This window comes from Lacerta agilis, chromosome 8, assembly GCF_009819535.1.
Source record: "Lacerta agilis isolate rLacAgi1 chromosome 8, rLacAgi1.pri, whole genome shotgun sequence".
Taxonomy (NCBI): Eukaryota; Metazoa; Chordata; class Lepidosauria; order Squamata; family Lacertidae; genus Lacerta; species Lacerta agilis.
In genome coordinates, this window is record NC_046319.1 from 10,605,642 (window position 1) to 10,625,343 (window position 19,702).

At 46.7% G+C, this 19,702-nt stretch overlaps 1 protein-coding gene and 1 long non-coding RNA gene across 3 annotated transcripts in view; one reads left to right on the plus strand and one right to left on the minus strand.

The window, feature by feature from the left end:
* Window positions 1-1,162: 1,162 nt before the first annotated feature.
* Window positions 1,163-7,696, minus strand: LOC117052472. Its single transcript, XR_004427260.1, has 2 exons — window positions 7,606-7,696; window positions 1,163-1,275 (listed from the first exon to the last, which is right to left on the minus strand). It is a non-coding gene; the product is annotated as an uncharacterized LOC117052472 (long non-coding RNA).
* A 79-nt stretch (window positions 7,697-7,775) lies between these two features.
* Window positions 7,776-19,702, plus strand: part of CAPZB (capping actin protein of muscle Z-line subunit beta) — a 66,460-nt gene continuing 54,533 nt past the window's right edge. The window contains exon 1 of one of the 2 annotated variants that reach the window (XM_033159436.1): window positions 7,776-7,947. In XM_033159436.1, coding sequence (XP_033015327.1) covers window positions 7,945-7,947 — 3 coding nt within the window. In that variant the 5' untranslated portion in view covers window positions 7,776-7,944. The remainder of the gene's footprint in view (window positions 7,948-19,702) is intronic. The other variant, XM_033159437.1, reaches the window with a different exon arrangement.

Genomic DNA, 19,702 nt, shown 5'->3' on the forward strand with positions numbered 1-19,702 from the left:
AGTTTGACATACAGATGGCAGAGAAGAGTGATGTGCAAGTTAATCTGCAATTGTTGGTGTTAAAGAAAAGGAAGTTACAAATACACCAAGAATGTCCTTACTTGTATTTGTGAGATGGTGGGGAGTGTGTGTAAAAGTATCACCCTCCATATATATATATATATATATATATATATATATATGATATTCATTATTCAATCAAAAGTATATATTCCAGTAACATATTAAAATAACAAAATTAAAAGGAAACAGCAACTGCATGATAATTAAAACTGAACACACTAAATACAATTTGGGTCAGTGCATCCACAATGCACAATGAACCATTACTGATATTGGAGGGTAATAACATGTCATTAAAAAATATTTTGTAAATATCAATACATTCTCAAGGTCTTGTGCTATTCTCACTGGCTGCTGATGGTTGTAACCAATCAGACAGAAACACTGACCCACCAAGTCTGTACCTAGGGTTGCCAGACCTTCAGGACTGACCTGAAGTCTCCAGGTTTGCCTGTCTCCTCCCCAGCTCCCACAGGTGGCAAGGGAAGGTCTTGATTCTCCAGGTAGGTGAGAGAGCCTTTAAATTATGATTATAACTGGACACAACTTGCAAGCTTTAGCCTGGCTACAAATTATGGCATAGGCTCTAATGGTGGGGGATTCTTCTCTTCTGCTTCCTCCCCACTCCCAATTAACCTCCGTCTCCAGGGCTTAGTTGTGTGAGGAAGCACAAAGGAAGAAAAACCAGACTGGGCTCAAGGGGAGGATAGGGTTATGAGGGTGCATGCATGCCTGGCATGGGACTTGCCCCATGTGACATGGCAACACCGCCTGTACCACAGGACAGGACCATCACCATGTGGAACCTCGTGTCAATCTGGTTGCACCCTTTCCAGCACAGCCTACTCTCAGCTGGATTTGTGTGATGACATAACTGTGGTAATGTACCAACAGTATACCAGTTTAACTGTATCTCTCAGTCTCACTGAGAATGATTTCATTCTTGTATATGGATCGTATTATCCCAAAGAACTTCTCTTCCCCCCCACCCGTGGTCTCTGGCAGTCATCATGCATTAGATTCCCCAGGGTCCAAAATTCTATTTGAGAGGTATGGAAAACATCTCATCTAATTGTTTCCTAAGTCTGACTTTTCTCTCTCTTTTTTTTGGTGAATTCCGTCTGCTGCTTTTTAATCCGAGAGTCGCCAGGCTATCAAAGAGCAGTCTGGAAGACGTTTTCCATTAGCAGCCTTGAATCCATTTCCCACCTCCTGGGAAAGAAAGTTGATGGCAGAGCAAAAAAATGTATAAAAAAGGTCAGGGTCCCGGTCCGCCCCCCCCCGTTCAGTTGCCATGGACACACACCAGCAATTAAACCCATCCGATGCAATTGTGGATATTTATTATCAGATGACGCTGTTTCCAAATCTTCCCCGCCGCCATCTCATGACTTTTACAAGCACTTTTCATAATGCCGAGCATGATAAATAAATAAGGAAAAAGGAGTGGGGGTTTTAAGGGCAAGAGGGGAGTCAGAGGGGAACCAGGTTCATAGCATGATGGTGAGTAAGCTTTTAAAGAAGCCACATTCACAGTGATTAGTAAATAACAAGTTAACCACTCTGTCACGTCCGCACTTTACATTTAAAGCACTCTTGTACCACTTTTAACAGGAACGGCTTCCCCCAAATTATCCTGGGGACTGTAGTGCTGAGATTTGTTAGTAGGCTTCTTATTTCCCTCACTGAGCAACAATTCCCAGAGTGGTTGCAGCAGCTAAAAAAGCCAATGCAATTCTGGGCTGCATCAATAGGAGTATAGCGTCTAGATCAAGGGAAGTAATAGTACCACTATATTCTGCTCTGGTCAGACCTCACCTGGAATACTGTGTCCAGTTCTGGGCACCACAGTTCAAGAAGGATACTGACAAGCTGGAACGTGTCCAGAAGAGGGCAACCAAAATGGTCAAAGGCCTGGAAACAATGCCTTATGAGGAATGGCTTAGGGAGCTGGGTATGTTTAGCCTGGAGAAGAGAAGGTTAAGGGGTGATATGATAGCCATGTTCAAATATATAAAAGGATGTCATATAGAGGAGGGTGAAAGGTTGTTTTCTGCTGCTCCAGAGAAGCCGACACGGAGCAATGGATTCAAACTACAAGAAAGAAGATTCCACCTAAACATTAGGAAGAACCTCCTGACAGTGAGAGCTGTTTGGCAGTGGAATTTGCTACCAAGGAGTGTGGTGGAGTCTCCTTCTTTGGAGGTCTTTAAGCAGAGGCTTGACAGCCATCTGTCAGGGATGCTTTGATGGTGCTTTCTGCTTGGCAGGGGGTTGGACTGGATGGCCCTTGTGGTCTCTTCCAACTCTTATGATTCTATGATTCTATCAAGGAACTCTGGTCCCAGTTAATAATCCAGCTGATAACCTCTGCACTAGCTGCAGTTTCCAAACAATCTTTGGGAGTAGCCCCATGTGCAGTAATCTAACCTACAGGCTACCAGAGCGTACTACAATCTAACGCCAGTGGGCCCTCAGAGACTGATCTTAAAGCATGGACGGGAAACCTTGTCGTGTGTGGATCTGACCTGTCCCATAGCTTAACATTTGGGGGTTACTGAGTTAAAGAGAGCTCTCCTTTGTTTAAGGCTGCTGGTGGTTATGGCTTCTTTCCGCGTGCAGTGAATCTTTGGGAGATCTGCCGCAAACCCCACAGACTTTAAAAATCCTTTTAAAGAAGAAATCCTGGCTCACTGTGATGAAATGCTTTCCAATGCTCATAAAGACAGCATCTCTCTCTCCCCCCCCCCCCTTGCTGTAACATAGAGAGAGGAAGTGCGTGTATGGGAATTGATTGTCACTGCCCATGCGATCCAAAAGACCCCTTATTAAATGCATATGGGGTGCCTTTGCAAACATGTTAAGCGCTATCCAGCTAACCACTTTGACTATGTTTGCTAGTATGCTTGTAACTGGGAGTTACAGAATCTAATAAGGTGCTTTATATGGAGCCAGACCATTGATGTGACTGCATTTGTAGTACAGCGTACAGTTCTGGTCACCTCACCTCAAAAAGGATATTGCAGAGTTGGAAAAGATTCATAAAAGGCAGCTCAAAATGATCAGGAGGATGGAGCAACTCCCCTACAAAGAATGGATGCAGCATTTGGGACTTTTTAGTTTAGAGAAAAGACGACATGATAGAAGTTTACAAAATCAGTCATGACAAAATCAGTTTTTCTGCCTCTCTCATAATGCCAGAACTTGTAAACACTGCCTGGGATTCATCTTGGACCTCCTCCATTCTCATTTATAACAGAATACATAAAAAAAACATAAGCCGAGGGTATGGGGGGGGAAATCACTTAGGATTTTCTCTTTTGACTCACAATTCAGTCCGCCCCCCACCCCATGGAAGGTGGTACTCCATGTGTGTTCAAAAGGCCATAGAGAATCCTGAATGATTCGTTAGTCCATGTAGCATCATTTCCTTAATCATTATTTAGAACACATCCAAAGTTCAAGGCAAGGATGTTTTCTCCCCCTTTATGGCTCAGAGACAAGCACTGGGGTGGGGGGGGGGGTTGGAAGGCGGGGGTTTGTATTTGCTCTTAAGAAGAGGTATAAAAAGGATCAAACAGCTGCTTTTCGTTTTTGCCCCAAATATTTGCATTTAAGTTCACCGGCCAAAAAATGTTTGCGCTCTCCAGCCTCCGAGAGAACATGGTCTGAAATGAGGACCAGCTGCATGCACGTGGATGTTTATGGCAGGGCCCGTTTGGAAATGAGCACATTTGTTTGGTTGGAAAGAGGATGGAGTGAACGCCTAGGGCGATGTGTTGTAGGACGTGGGGTGGGGGAGACCTCTGCATGGAGGGAATGAAAGCTTAAGGCTCACAGGGTGGTAAATGAGCACAGACAGCTGGATGATGCTGAGTACCAAGTAATCAAGACCAGGAACGCAGAAAGCTCTTTTGCACTTAAGAAGCTCTCCTAAACATAAGAGGAGCCTGCTGGATCAGGCCAATTGCTCATCTAGGCATAGAATCATAAGAGTTTGAAGGGACCCTGAGGATCATCAGGTAGTCCAACCTCCTTTGCAGCTGTTCCTTACGGGGATCAAAACTGCAACCTTGGTGTTATCAGCACCAAGCTCTAACCAACTGAGTTATCCACTCAAGGCACTTTGTTCCATAGGCGTAGCCAGGATTTGGGTTGGGAGGGGGGCAGCCAAAGTTGTTGAGGTTTTTTTTGTTTTTGTTTTTTTTAGGAAATCAAAGTTGCAGGGAGCAGGCTTCTGCTGGGAAGGGGGGAGAACCTCAGATGATTGAATACTTTCAATGCTTTTCAATAATATTTGCTACGCCCATGTTTTGTTCTCACAGTGGCCAACCAGATGCCTCTGGGAAACCAGCAGGTAGGGTTAGAGCACAAGAGCTCTCTCCCCTCCTGTGGTTTACAGCAACTGGTATTCCAGCAGCCGTGGAGGCAGAGGATATACAGGTGAAACTCGAAAAATTAGAATATCGTGGAAAGGTTCATTTGCATGTCATGAGTCTATCTCATATATTAAACTCCAGTAGCTAATGAAAACAATTGCTTACATAAATGGACTTTTCCACGATATTCTAATTTTTCGAGTTTCACCTGTAGGTATTAGCCACTGATAGCCCTCTCCCCTGAATCTGTCTAATCCACTTTTGAAACCATACAAACCGGTGGCCATCACTGCCTCTTGTGGGAGTTACAGGTGGGTAGCTGTGTTGGTCTGCCATAGTCAAAACAAAATCAAAAATTCTTTCCAGTAGCACCTTAGAGACCAACTGAGTTTGTTCTTGGTCTGTTCTTGGTTCTTCAGTGTATCTGAAGAAGTGTGCATGCACACGAAAGCTCATACCAAGAACAAACTCAGTTGGTCTCTAAGGTGCTACTGGAAAGAATTTTTGATTTTGTCTTGTGGGAGTGAGTTCCCTACGCGCTGCGTGAAGGAGGACTTCCTTTTCTCCATCTTGAATCTTCTGATATTCAGCTTCACCGGGTGTCCACAAGTTCTAGTGTTATGAGAGAGGGAGACAAGTTTCTCTGTATCTGCATTCCCCATCCCATGCATCATTTTATGCTATCGTGTCACCTTTTCTCTAAACTAAAAAGATCTCAGGAGCCCACTCCACCGTAACACACAGCAGGGCCTTTGGTGTAGCTGCTCCTCTGCTGTGGAACAGCAACCCTGCCAAGCAGGTGATCACTTTATCTGCATTTTTTAAAAAAACAACTGAAGGCACTTCTGTTCCAACAGGCCTTCGTAGCCGGATAAATGGGTCTCTGCCATGGGGTCTTCTTTATATTGTTTTTAAGTTTATCTGTGTTCATTCCAGCGGTTTTAAAGCTGTCTTTATTGCATTTTGAATGTCACCTTGAGGTGTGTGTGGAAGGTGAGGCAAAAGAGAAGGTAATTCAGCGGTCAAGGATGATGGGAACAAGCATAGACTGTAGTGCAACAAACATCAGGGGGGCACTAATTTGTCTACCCTTGGTGCGTGTAGTAATGAGCTAGATGGACCAATGGTCTCCAGGGGTGAAACTAGGCTTTATTTCATCCGGGTCAAAGACCCAGTTTAGTACACACACACCCCACGCATTTGCGTACTCACACACACAGGCTGGAGGCGTCACCAGGGGCAAAAAACCCAGCTAGCCTCCATGTAGCTACGGCTCTACCTGACTCTGTGCAAGGCTGTTTCTTATGAACAACATTCTTCTTTGATGCTGCAATTTAAACCATGCCCTTAATGTGTCAGTGCACATCAGCAACCTGGAAGATTTCTGGAGGGCACCACCTTGACTATCCTTGGTGTGGACAACAGCGAGCTACATGGCCGGACTCGGTGCAAAGCTGTTTCTTATGATCAACATTTTTCTCTGAAGCTGTGATTTAATCCATGCACCTATGCGCTGGTGCGCATCAGTAACCCGGAAGAAAGGGGGAAAGACTTGAACCGAGAACTGTCAGCATGCACCGTACCGGGATTAATTTTAGGGAAACCTCTAGGTCAAAACAGAAGGCAGGCGCAGCGAGAGAGGGAGCAGGGTGAATCCATGGAACAATAGAGGAACAGAAAGGCTGTCCTCCATCCACAGCAGTGGGCATTTTACCAATTCTGCGAGAGCAGGCAGCCTTTCTGCTCCCAGCCACAAAGCAGCCTGCCGTAACACAATTCACAGTGAGATCAAAGCAGTTCTCCAGCCTGCAGGACCCATGTGTTTGATGTGATGTGTGTGGAAAAACTGAAACAGTTCTCCCCCCGGGGACATGCGGTTCCTGTTACAGCTCCAATATATCCGAGTACCCCGTCCCGTCCATGTCAAATACTGTACTGCATCAGCTCTGATTCTGTTATCTGTCCAGGAAATGCCTTTAAATCCTGCTGAAAGTGCAACAGTTTCTACAATGCTCATCTCACTTCCTGGTTATGGGGAAAGCACATAATAGGAAGACAGGGTAGGGTGGTATATAGAGTTGCCAATGGAGCAAGGCAGAGGCTGGCTGCCCCACTCTCGTGCCTTGATTTGCAGAAATCAGGCGGTGAAGCGCCATGAATATTGCAACCACAGTACTCTAATTGTGAGATTACTAATGTACGGACTGCTATGGCAAGCCTCTCTCTGTTGAGGAACAGCCATAGCAGACACATCAACCACGTGTGTTCTGAGCTGCTAACGTCACCTGGGCCTCTGACAAGTGATGGATCTAGGAGCACCCCAAAACTACGAAACTGGTCCTGCAGAAGGAGTGCAACCCCTCATTGCTGGTAAACAACCCTATTAGGACTATACTGTATAAACACAGGATAAGCGGCCACATACTGAGTCAAACATTTGGTTCATCTAGCTCAGCATTGTTGAGTGGCAGCAGCTCTCGGCGGTTTCAGGCAGGGATGTTGCCAGCCCTACCTGGAGATGCTGGGGATCCAATCTTGGATGCTTTGCATGGAAAGCTGATGCCCCTTCATCAGGTCTCCTCCTTCTCAAAATTCACAGTCACAGTTGTAATAGTGCCACTCCTGATTAAAAACCCACAGGTTTAGGATGTAGGAAGACTGAAGAATGGCCTAGATTGCCTCTTTGGGGTGACCCAGCAGGCTCATATTATTATGATGTATTGAATTCCCCAAGGAATATAATAGCCATGACATTTAGGAAAAGAACCTCCATGCTCAGGAGCAGTCTACCCTCTCTGAACTTCTTGTTGGGATCAAGCAGTGGGGAGTGGGGGGAGGCGCCCTTTGCCTTTAAACTCTGGGTAAATGTTGCAGATTAAGGGGGAACAGGCTTAATCTGCAACCACCACCACCCCCGCACAACTTCATGCTTCATGCTCCAGCTAGCAAATGGTCTCTCCCTCCCAAGTCTTGCTTGGGTTTCCCCTTCCCCTCTTCAGCAAAATGGTCTCTCCCACGCCTTTGCGCTCACTCTCCCCCATTAGCCCTCCCAATGGACTCTACCTCCAAAACACTTATTATCCCCTTATACTGAGACCCCCCTCCCCTCTTTAACCAAATGGTCCCTCCCACACCTGCGCCTGCTCCCCCTTTCCATTCATACCCAAAATGGTCTCTCCCACTCCTTCCCGCGCGCGCGCCGCCTCCAGCTCCATACTTGGCGATAGCCGGCGAGCCGACTTCTGATTGGCTGACGAGCTATGGGGGGGCGGCGGCGACGGCCGTTCCTATTCTCGCGCGCTGGCGCGCCGCTGACCCGGATGCGCTACTGCTAGGCAACGGCGGAAGTGGCAAAAAGAAGAAGAAGAAGGGAGGCGGTGGAGGAGGGCTGCGGCCTGGCTCAGAATTCGGAGAGGCCGGACGGAGGGACTGAAGAGCCGCCGCCGTCGCCGCCCCCGCCCCCCCTCGCCACTGCTGAGAGGCCCCGTCCCGAGGAGGCATCATGGTAAGAAGACGGCGACTCCTCTGGGGAAGTGGGGAGCCGCTTCCTGTGAGGGAAAGGCCGGCCTGGGTCCTCTTGGGGGAGGGGCCACTGCTGAGGGGAGCGGGGGGGGGGCGGAGAATAGAATCCAGGTGGCGCTCGGAGGGCTCACGGGGGGAGTTGTTGGTGCTTCCTGTCTGGGGTGCAAAGGGGACAGGCAGGGGTTACAGCTCGGGGGCGGGGGAGCCAGGTGCGGTGGCTGCTGGTAGGGTAATCAGGGGTGGAGGTGTCGAGGGGGTTATTTGTGCTTCTGGCCAGGATCGGGGTGGTGAGGCGAGGCGGGGGATAAAAGCCAGGTCCCGATCTGGTTCTGGAGCAGGGTTGGGTGTGGGAGAGAAAAGAGTTATTCGCGCTCCCTGTCGGGTCCTGGAAGTGAGGAGAGAGAGGGGGTAAAGAAGGGTTGGTCTGAGGCCTCCTGGGGGAGCGGCCACTGTGGAGGGGAGAGGGGACCGGGAAGGAAAGAAGACTCCAGGTGTCACTTTCGGCGGTTACCTGTGCTTCCTGTTAGGGTCTGGGCTGGAGTAAAAAGTGGGGAGGCGTTGTAGATAAGCTGGGGAGGGGGGAGTAGGAGGAGCCAGATGTGCATTTGTATTTTTGGGGAGAGGAATCGGGTAGTGGTGACTGAAGGAGAGTGATTGGTGCTTCCTGTCAGGGTCCGGGCTAGAGTAAAGAGAGGCAAGGGGCTGGGTGTGGCTCTGGGGGAGAGGCAAGGCCTGGGCGGGGGAAATGGGAAGAGGGTGTATCTGTCAGGAAGGGAAGTTCCTCCCCCTGTTGCTTTTTCTCCCCGCCCCACTGCATGCTGAAGGTGGGGGAGAAGAGGACAGATAGAGGACTGTAGGGTGCAGCTTGTTTTTGTGGTTACACCATGTAGCCAAAGCTGCCAAGGGGGTGACGGCTACGTGAGGTGGAAGACCTTGGAGGAGGCAATGGTGGTGTTGAGGTCAAGAGGGCAAGTAGGATGGCAATGGCTGTGGTTGTGGGTTTATTAGCTGGTGAGAAGGAAAGGCCTTGGAGTTGTGGCTGTTAACTGTCAGATGGGGAGTTCCATTTTTCCTTTCCTTTGCTTCTGTGCTGAACTGAGATTAGGAGAAAGATGAGAGATGATTGACTTGGAATTATGGAATACAGCTGACAAGAATGTGGGAAGACTATATAATGACAGTTTGCACAAATGAGGGGATATATGGGAGAGGTGAAGACTTGCGAGTTACTAGTGGGAAGAGATGTTGCTGTCTAGAATGGAACACTCTTCCTGTCCCTCCCCCCTGGTTGGGTACTATGAGGTAGATCCAGTGTACAAGTGTGGTGTAATGAGATGGTGAAGGAACAGGCAATGGTTGTTATAGATGGCAGGAGGTTTCCTGAAAGTGGCTATGCGGTGGGAGGAGAGAGAGAAGGAAGAAGAGTGTTGGCAGGATTTGGGGGAGGGGGCAGGTAGGTGGTTGGTTTGGGGGGAAAGTGGTTGCAGTGGGGAAGAACAAGTGTGAAGACCTGGAGGGGAAGGCCTTCCTGAGGCTTCCTAAATGCATATGTACCTGCTGGTCAACGCCTAGAGTCTAGACTGTAAGTGTATCAGGGCAGTAATTCAACTTTTTCGTTTTCTTTGTATACACTTTTGGCACTGTATAAATAAGAGTAGCAGGAGAATGTAGAAATGTACACAGAAGAGAATTCTTGAGGAGGCAGAGTATATGTTGTGAGAATACCTCCTCATAACTGGAGGAGTAATGATGGCTGATCCTTGGGCAGTCTTGTGGTGGAAAGGGAGGTAACAGTCATACCTTGGGTTACGTATGCTTCGGGTTACGTACTCCCATAACCCGGAAGTGTAACCTGCCACACACATGATCTGTGCATGCGCAGAAGCATTTTCGCACTTTGCGCATGCGCAAAACGCTTTGTTCGGGTTATGTACAGCGACCTGGAACCAATTAAGTACGTAACCCGAAGTACGACTGTATTGGTTTTAAGGGTGTTTGGTAGAATAGTATAAGAGAGATGGGATTGTGGGGTGGAGCTGGTGTGAGATGCAGTGACTGTTGCGGAATACACAGAATAGGCAGTGTTAGAAACTCAGATACATAAGCTAGGTGTACGGTAGCAACAACAGAATGTCTCGTTTGCCAGCATGTTGAACTAGATGACACTTGGGGTCCCTTCCAACACTACAGTTCTACAATTCTATGATCTCAGCTACATTGCTTGACTGTAGTTTGCTCTTATAACAGTTCACTTGTCCCAGTATGCAAGAAGGTGAAATGCACACAGTGGAAATGGTATTAACTATGAGGCATGAGTTCCATTTGGGTGCCTGCAGCACAGTGAAATCTATCTGTACTCGGCCCTGCACTGATGATGGGGAACTAAGATGCCCAGCAAGGGATCCATGATTCACATGGTAACACAGAAGCACATGGCACTGGCTCAATGGAGATGTCAGTCGCTACCTGGCACCCAGAAATATCCACATAGTCACAATTAGACCAGCTCCAGTAGCAAAACACACCTGGCTCCCCGGGGAAATTTTGAACACCTTGAGTAGGAGATGACTGGTGGTTTCCATGAGTGGGTGAAAAAGCATGGTAAAAAAAAATTATCCACGGCTTCCTTTACATGATAAAATGTTTGTAGAGCTGGCTGTTAGGCAGTTGCTTGTAAATGGGAAGGACCTACCAATGTAGTTTTAAAGAGGCAAGTTTTGGCATCCCAATTCTTCTTGTACTTGGAGTTTTTCTGGCCAGGACACTTGGAAATCGCTTCAGGTAGAGCATTGGCCTGGTGTCGATGGAACTATAGCTTACCTGTAGAAAGTGGCAGTATGTTCCAATTCTCTACGATGTCTCTTCACTATCTCATATCTCTTTCTTGGTCAACCTGGCACCCTCCAGATGTTTTGGACTACAGATTCCATTAGCTGTGCTGGCTGGGGCTGATGGGAGTTGTAGTCCAGAACATTTGTTGTGGGGTGGGGGATGTCAATGAAGACTGTTGTACCTGCTGGGCTTGGTCAAAGTAATGTTGGTGGGAAACACAAGCACGGCTTTGTCTCATTGAGTCATAAAGGTGGGGCATTTCTGCAGTGACTGCTGTGGTTTGGTAGCTGTCACTGTGGCCTCTAAGACAGTAGGAGGACCTTGCACTAGCAAACGCTGTATGGCACTCAGCAAATGTCATGGCTTTCCTGTTTCAAAGGGAGCTGCGGTAGTGTGCACAATCTACTGGAAACCTGAGGTGGTGATGGTGTGAACAGAGAGGTTTACCATTCCTTGCAGATTGATACAAAAGTGTGCCAGCTCGTGCACAGGTCCCTTTGAATGACTGAGCAATCCATGTGGCAAATCTCTCTCCAGTTACTAATTCATTCTGTGTGATGGCTTGCTTGGTGCAATTACCTTAACTGTATGACTGCCCTTACAGAGAGCAAAAAAGGGCTCTTTAATTAAGCTGCTTGCTAGTCTACTATATGTGAAGTGGTCTTCTACAGAGCCAGACCCATCTAGCTGAGTATTATTTATTCTGACTGGCAGCAGCTCTCCAAGATCTCAGGCTGAGAGTCTTGCCAGTGACTGTCTTTAATTCCTTTAACTGGAGATGTCAGGTGACCAGGTCTTGAGCGTGATAACATCTGCATACAAAACAAATATTCCTCCCTGGATTTAGAGGATTAGGTTTGGAGGTATAGATTGGGGAGGAAGGAGCCAGAACTTTCAGTTGCTGGAAACTGGATGTTTGCAGGCCTGCCGTTGGAACATCTAGTTGGCCCCTCTGAGAACAGGAGGCTGGACTAGCTGGGCAACTGACCTGATGCATAGTGCATCTTCTCTCCTGTTCTTATGTTCTGCTCATGGTTGGGTAACCAGCCATCATCATTTTTTTCAGTTATATGTAGCTTTTTCACATGTCCAAAGCAGCTCACAACACAAACAGCTGTGCAACAGCAAAAATATACATTGATTCATGTCAGTGCTTGAGTTGCGAGTAGACCTGTAGTCTGAAAATTCTGTGTTAGGTGGAAAAATAAAACATCCTTTCCTGTCTCATATCTTCCAGATTTAGTTCAAGAGACAAGCCTGTTTCTGTTTCATATAATTTTGCACTAGTTCTGTTGTCACCTGTCCTATATGAATGTACGTGTCCACGCTGACAGACTTGTGGGGCTAACAAACCTGTTAGGGTATTTCCATATAATGTGCTATGCATTCATTCCACCCTGCTAACCTCAAAGCTGGGTATGTGCACATCAAAACATAAGAAAAGCCCTGCTGCTAGATCAGGCCAAATGCCCATCTGTTCCAGCATCCTTTTCTCACAGTGGCCAGGCAGGTGCCTATGGACATGAGTGCAACAATGCTCTCCCCCAACATGTGATTCTCAGAAACGTTTTCAGAGTCATACTGCCTCTGTCTCCATCAGATGTGGGGCATGAAGTATATAGTCATGCATAAAATAGTTGTGCCTACTGATAGCACAGGCACTTGGAATTGTCTGGAAATGATGCATTTTCATACCTAACAGTTGGTATTCAGGGCCTGATGTTTACTTCACAATGCAGGGCAGATCTTTTGCACAGAATCCGAGGCTGTTGGTAGTTATTGAGGAAGTTGTCCTTTCACACACTTGCATCTTCCTTGGGATGGTGGCGGGCAGATTGTTCCAGGATCAGCCAGGTGTGTGCACTTATGTTTACAGAATTTCTGAGTGCCGGGTACACATAACAAAGGTGTACATTTGTTCATTTCCCCGAGTTCTGTTTGTGCAAACTCATAGGCATCCAGGGTACACAGGAACACCTTACCATGTTAAGAAGGGTTGCAAGTTAAATCAAACTTAGGCAGATGTTGAAATTTTACAGACCACCAGAATTTTAGGGGGGGGGGTCGTTTCATTTTGGGGAGCAGGTATGTCTGCCCAATGAACTTCTTAAAATAAAAAAGTAAAGCTTCCTTTTGTGTGAATTGCTGGCAGCTCCCTACAGAACTTGCCTCTTTATGAACTTGCAGGAGAAATGCCTGGGTAAACAGGAACGTTTTTAGTCATGAAAGTCAATAATGAGGGAGACAGACTTTCCTAGTTAGGGAGGGCATTCCACAAATGGAAAACTAACACTGAAAAGGCTTTGGAAACCCCCTGTGGTGGCATTACCAACAAGGCCTCATTTGCTGTTTGTAGGGTTTGCAATGGTGAGAATCGGGAAGGTATATTTTTACTGTACTTGCATCCCCAGCCTTTTAGGGATTTGTATGCTAGCACTAATACCAGTTGAGCCCAGTAGCTCACTGACAGCTGGTGCAGTGCTTCCAGGACACATGTTCCATTGACCTGCCCCAGTCACTAGCTAGCAGTCATGTTCTGCCCTAGCTGTGACCTCTGGACCATCTTCAAGGGCAGCCCCACATAGGAAGCATTACTGTAGTCCAGATGGTAGGTCACCTGCCCTGGACAACTGAGACCAGGCTATCCCAATCTAGGAACAGCTGCAGCTGGTGAATCAGCCCAACCTGGTGGTAAGTACTCCTAGCCACAGGAGCCCCCTGAGACTCCAGTGACACATGGGAATTCAGAATTCCAAGAATATGAACCTGTGCCTTCAGGAGGACTGCAACCCCGTAGGACAGGTCATAAACCTAATTCCAAGACCAAGATATGGGAACCACCCACCCACAGTAACTCCATCTTATCAGGATTCAGCCTCAGTTTATTTGTCTCCATTCAGCCCTTCACTGTCCCTAGATAATGGTCTAACACCTTCACAGCCTCTTCTGACAGATGGAGAGAGAGAACTGTGTGTTATGAGCATACTGACCACATTTCACTCTGAATCCCTGGATGGTATTTCCCAGCTGTTTCATATAGATCTCTAAAGCCATATTGCTGAGCAACCAACTCCCTAGTATTACTTTCTGGGAGAGACCTTGACGGTAGGCGCTGAACCACTGCAATATAGTGTTTCCACCTCCCAGCTCCCTGTGTGGCTTCAGAAGAACACCATGGTCATTGGAATCAAAAGCTGCTGAGAGGCAAAGGAGAACCAACAGGGTTGCAGTAGTGCAAACCTAATAGAGGTCATCAGTCAGGGCGACCAAGTTTAGTAGGTGGCAAACACCCTTGCAAATGGCATATTGCAATATTTCTCTCATTGCACTGTATAATGGTTTCTGGTAAGCTTGTTCCACACTCCTAACCACCCCTTGTTCATTCATTCGTTCTTTTTTTAACTGAGTGTGCTAAGTCTTGAGCATGACAGTTACCTGGTTTTGGCATGCGTTTTTAGTAGAAGCAATACGGCATTCATCGCCCAGGCAATAAAACTTAAGCATACAGTATAATGTGGCGCTTGTCTATTTTTAGAGTGCTTGATACTGTACTTGCCCATAGGAATGGCTCCTTTTGGAGGAGATGGGGGCTGTGGGCAGGCGTTGCTTCTGTTTCTCTTCTCCTCCTCCCCAGCTGACTTGGCACCCTAGTGCGACTCACCCTAGAAATGGAGAGTGAGGAAAGTGTTCCAAGGAAGAGGTGCCAAGTCCCATGGGTGTTCTCTGCTCCTGTCTGGACCAAGAGTGTAGTTACCCTAGTGTGGCATATTCATTTTCTTCATTATTCTGCCTTTCATCAAGTGTGTGTTTTTTTTAAATTTATTATTATTATTATTATTGATTTATTGCATTTATATCTCACCTTTTTCTCCAAGGAGGGTACATGGCTCTCCCTCTCCTTATATAATCCTCACAACAGCGCTGTTGGGTAGGTTAGGCTGAGAGGTAGTGACTGGCCCAAGGTCAGTGAGCTTCGTGGTCTAGTAAGGATTCAAACCGAGGTGTTCTACTCCAACACTCTAACGACTGTGCGATGCTAGCTAGCATAAACAGTGTTTATGAACGACCCTCCACTTAAGGTTAAAACACAAATATTAAAACATAAAACAGTAAGCACCAGAGGGAAGAGCAAAACAGTGAGGACAAATAAGGTGAAAAAATAAGCCACTAAGAGCACAAATGATATATAAAAAACTGACTTCACCTGGCACCAAAGAGGTACTAGGCAGGTGTCCTTGGGGAGAGTATTGTGTAAGCAGGGTGCCGCCACCAGGAGACAGCCCTGTATCTGGTTTGCAAAGGCACCTGTTGTGGAGCCTTTGATGTTGATCTTAAGCAGTGGGTGAGCTCATATAGGAAGAGGTGGTCCTTTAGTTACTCTGGTCCTGAGCTACATAGTCCAGTCCTTTGGTCCAGTATACCTGAAGGAGCGTCTCCACCCCCATCGTTCTGCCCGGACACTGAGGTCCAGTGCCGAGGGCCTTCTGGCGGTTCCCTCACTACAAGAAGCCAAGTTACAGGGAACCAGGCAGAGGGCCTTCTCGGTAGTGGCACCCGCCCTGTGGAACGCCCTCCCACCAGATGTCAAAGAGAAAAACAACTACCAGACTTTTAGAAGACATCTGAAGGCAGCCCTGTTTAGGGAGGCTTTTAATGTTAAATAGATTATTGCATTTTAATGTTCTGTTGGAAGCCGCCCAGAGTGGCTGGGGAAACCCAGCCAGATGGGCGGGGTATAAATAAATTATTATTATTATTATTAGGCTTTAAAGCAGACATTTCATTACATGGAAAAATGTTTGCTCACCTGCTTTTTACCGCTAAGAGAGACCTTTTGTAGAAGGAGCAGGTTGGTCAAAACGTTGCCCATTAGAAGCATGGTGGGTTGGCGTAGGAGGAACCAGGCCTTCTGTTCCTCCTTTGCTAGCCCACTTACTCACCTGGAGAAATTCCTGGTCTCCTTGTGACCAGGCTAGTGCTTAACTGTAAGGCCACTTTAAAAGTGAAGGTTGTGTCTTTGAAATTGTGCCTGGAAACAGACGGGAAGCTAGTGGAGCTGTTCCTACACTGACAAGATATATTCCATGTGTCTTGTTCCATGTGTCTGTCTTATTTTGTAACAATTAAAGGGTAGTGCCATAGAATTGGAAGGTACTGTGAAAATGCAGGAATCTCAAATAAAGCAGGTGGCCATTCCACCTCTGCTTAAAAACCTCCAAAGGAGAGTCCACCACCTTCCATTCCACTGTAATGTGTGGCTGTAGTCAAGTCTGGATGTTCACAGGCTGATAATAGTGGAAAGGCCATCTCTGACCAGGGGGAAGCTGCTGGTGGTATGCTAGCTGGCGAAAAGCACTTTGTCCTGTGAATCTGGTGGCAGGGGTTGTCATAGTGGCCTTGTTGCTTGTGAATTTTCAGTGCACAAAACATCTTCGTCTGTACCAGTTCTTCTCTAAAGTGTGTGCTGGAGTGCAAGAAAGCACCTCAAAGTTGTATTTGAGCATTCAGAGCACTGCCTATAAAGAAGGCTGCTGCTGCAACTCTGTGTGAGTCTTTGCCCTAAGTGTACCACTTCCCAGTGTTTGCCTGCTTTTAATTCCACAGAAATGTTTCCCATTGAGTGTTAGGGGAGGGATAGTACCTCTGGTGGGGGACACATTGTGTGCTTGCAGAAGTACAAAAAAAAAACTTGGGGAATTTTTTAAAGGGGGCAAACAAAGCCCAAAGCTGCACAAGGACTGAGCAAGTGGACTTGGCACACAAGCCTAGGTGTATTAAGAACACCTGCTGTCTTTTCTTTGGCTTTTCTTATTCTTGACTGGAGGTGGATTTAGGGCTTAGGTAACCAAGGTGGTGCACTCCGGATGTTGCTGGGACTCCTATTCCCATCAGCCCTGCCCAACATTGCTAGTAGCCAGGGATTATGGGTGCTGTAGTTCAGCAACATCTGTGGAGAGCACTAGGTTCACTATCCCTTATTTAGAATGTTGGCCCCCAGATTTAAGAGCAATCTTGATGGATCAGACCAAAGGTCCATCTTTTGTATCCTGTTTCCCATAGCAGTCAGGCGAATGCTTTCATCAGAGGCTGCAAGGAGGGCTCAGTGAGGTAATAGCCCTCATCAGCTCTTTGTCCCCAAACCTAGTATTCATATATGCTAATAGTGAACTCATTACCAGAATTTGGTTTGTAGATGTTGTTAGACTCATTAGACTGCCTTTCCCCACAAGGTGCCAGGGTGGGGTCAACAACGTAAAATATAATATTAAAAGCAGCACACGAGGAGGTATCAGCAGCTTGAGAGAACCCTAAGTTCCCTCCACATTTTCATCTGCAGTTATAACAGAAAAAGTAAAAACAAATGATGACAATTAAAAATCTGATATTAATTATAAAACTGCAGTAATGTAAGCATTCCAAATAGGTATCTAAATGAAATTGATGATTACGATTTATGTGTTTAGACCTAGGAAGGACAGTGAGATTTTAAAATGGCTGGATGACTGATGGTGAACATTTGTCCTTACAGTACAAGTCCCTTGGTCACTATAAGGGCTTGTGGAACCCACGTTTGCAAGCTTTTTGTTAGTTCCTACGCCACAGGAGCATCGGTGAAAACCAAGGATTTCCCCAAGACAAAGTGAATATGAACAATATCTCCACAGGACATGCCCAACACGCAATATGCCTCAAAAAGGCATTTTCATTGTTATATTGCCAACATATATCTTAACGTACAAAATTCTTTTAGGAACCTTGTGTTTATGGGTCATGTCAAAGTGGGTGGTCAGGAATGCCTTTTACCACCTTAGGCTGGTCTTTCAGAAGATAGAACTACTGTGGTCACTCGTGCTTCAGTAACAACCGGGTTGGGACTTCTGCTGCAGTGTGTTTCACATGTGGTTATCATTTGGAAATCTCCACTGGCCTAGTATGTGGCTGCCAGAGTGTTGGGCTGGGCAAAATGTACTGTGCATAAGAACCACCTACTAGATTATGCCATTGGCCCATCTTGTCCAGCATCCTCTTCTCACAGTGGCCAACCAGATGCCCTTGTGAGAAACTCTCGAGCAGAATCTGGGCACAAGGGCCCTCTCCCCTCCTGTGGTTTCCAGCAACATTCAGAAGCATTTCTGCCTCTGTGGAGGCAGAACAGAATCCTGGTGGATCCACGGGTGTGACCTGTTTGATTGTGGTGCCACTGTTGTGGAATGCCCTCTTGAAAGAAGCCTGTCTGGCCCTGTTGCTGGTGCTCTTCTGTAGCAGCACTGTTGAAAACTAAGGGTTTTGTTTGTTTGTTTCATGTAAAGTCCTGGGTGGAAGCCTAGTCAGGTAATGAATTTTGCCTCCCTACAGTTTGGGTTCTTTGCTGATTCTCATAATGCGTAGTTCAAGATGGTCCCTATAAGGAGTAGCAGTAAGTTGCAGAGAGCTCTCAGCATGTTCCTAGGACTTCCTTTGCAAGATTCAGTAAGAAGTACAAGGAAGAACTTCCTGATAGTAAGAGCTGTTTGACAGTGGAACAGGTTTTTAAACAGAGATTGGTTGGCCATCTGCCAGGGATTCTTTAGCTGTGATTCCTGTATTGCAGGGGGTTGGACTAGATGACCCTTGGGATTCCTTCCAACTCTATAGTTCTGTGATTCTATAAACCTCTGCACAAGAGAATTCCTGGTCACCAATTGAAAAGTAGAGAGCACTTTTAAATTTGAGTGTGTGTTCATACCATGTCCCTACTGCAGACAGGCCAAGCCATTTTATGGCCCAAGGGCCCAGTCCATAGAATAGGATTGTGTGTATGGGAGCTGACAGAAAGTACTGTGAATCTGAAGGACTGTTAAGCTTGCAAGCACAACTAACCCACTAACCACAATAATGATTGGTAAATAAGTCCTAAAAGTTCAGAACTGAAGCTTGTACGTTTGACCCAAACTGGTAAGAAAAACTAAATCCTGAGGGAAGTGGGTGGTGTGGTGGTTTGAAACACTGAGTCAGGATTCAGAGAGCTGTAGTTACAGCCATGTGGCCTTTGTACTTTGAGGTGGTCCCTGCTGCTTCCCTCTTGGGGGGGGGTTGTCCAGCTTTCAACTTGAGGATGCTAATTAAGTGAGGAGGCTGCAGCAAACAGCACTTTAAAGTAGTGTCTGGGTGTGCTGGAGAAATCAACCAATGACATCCAGCTTTGTTGGCATGCCCACCCACTTGAATCAGGGTTCTGAAACAAGGAACACGTTTTGAACTTGGAGTGGTCCTTTGCTTCCCCTCATCTTTTCCTCAGCCTCTTGCTTTATGGAGCTCTTAACGCATTCCGGCTTTGCAGATGCTTGTGGCATTGCTAGGGCTTCCAGATCCCTTCCTAGCTAGCCCTGTACTGCTCTTCCTAGCCATAAAGCAGCTAGCTGCATTTGGTACCTCCAGCTTGTGCAATCAGCAGCACTCACCCAGGATGTGAAGCAGCTGCCTCCTAAGACAAATCTCCATTCTGTTATGCTGTGGACTGTAGCATATTTTTTTGTAAAGGAGAACCACTGTGCATGTGGACTAATCTTTTTTTGCTTGAATCATTTTGCAAGCATACTGCAATGTCTGAGCAAGCAAGATGTGTTTCAGAGAGATAGTGTGGGAACATGGTTCTTTTGAAGATGGAAGCTCCCAGGGTTCTAGTTAATGGGGTTAAGCTCAAGAGCATCTCTGTGTGTGTTCAGTTGTACACATTCTCTCCAGGCTTTAAAGGGGTTTTCTGCGTGGTGCATTCCAGGTTCCCCACCCTCTTTGCTCTTCTCTGTACCGTATGCCGTGTTGACACTTGCCAAGCATGATTGACGATGGAACTGAACAATTTGCACTTGGTTTCCTAGTCAACGGGTTAGCGGAGTTCCTCTTGAAATGTTGGAAGAGGAAGCCAG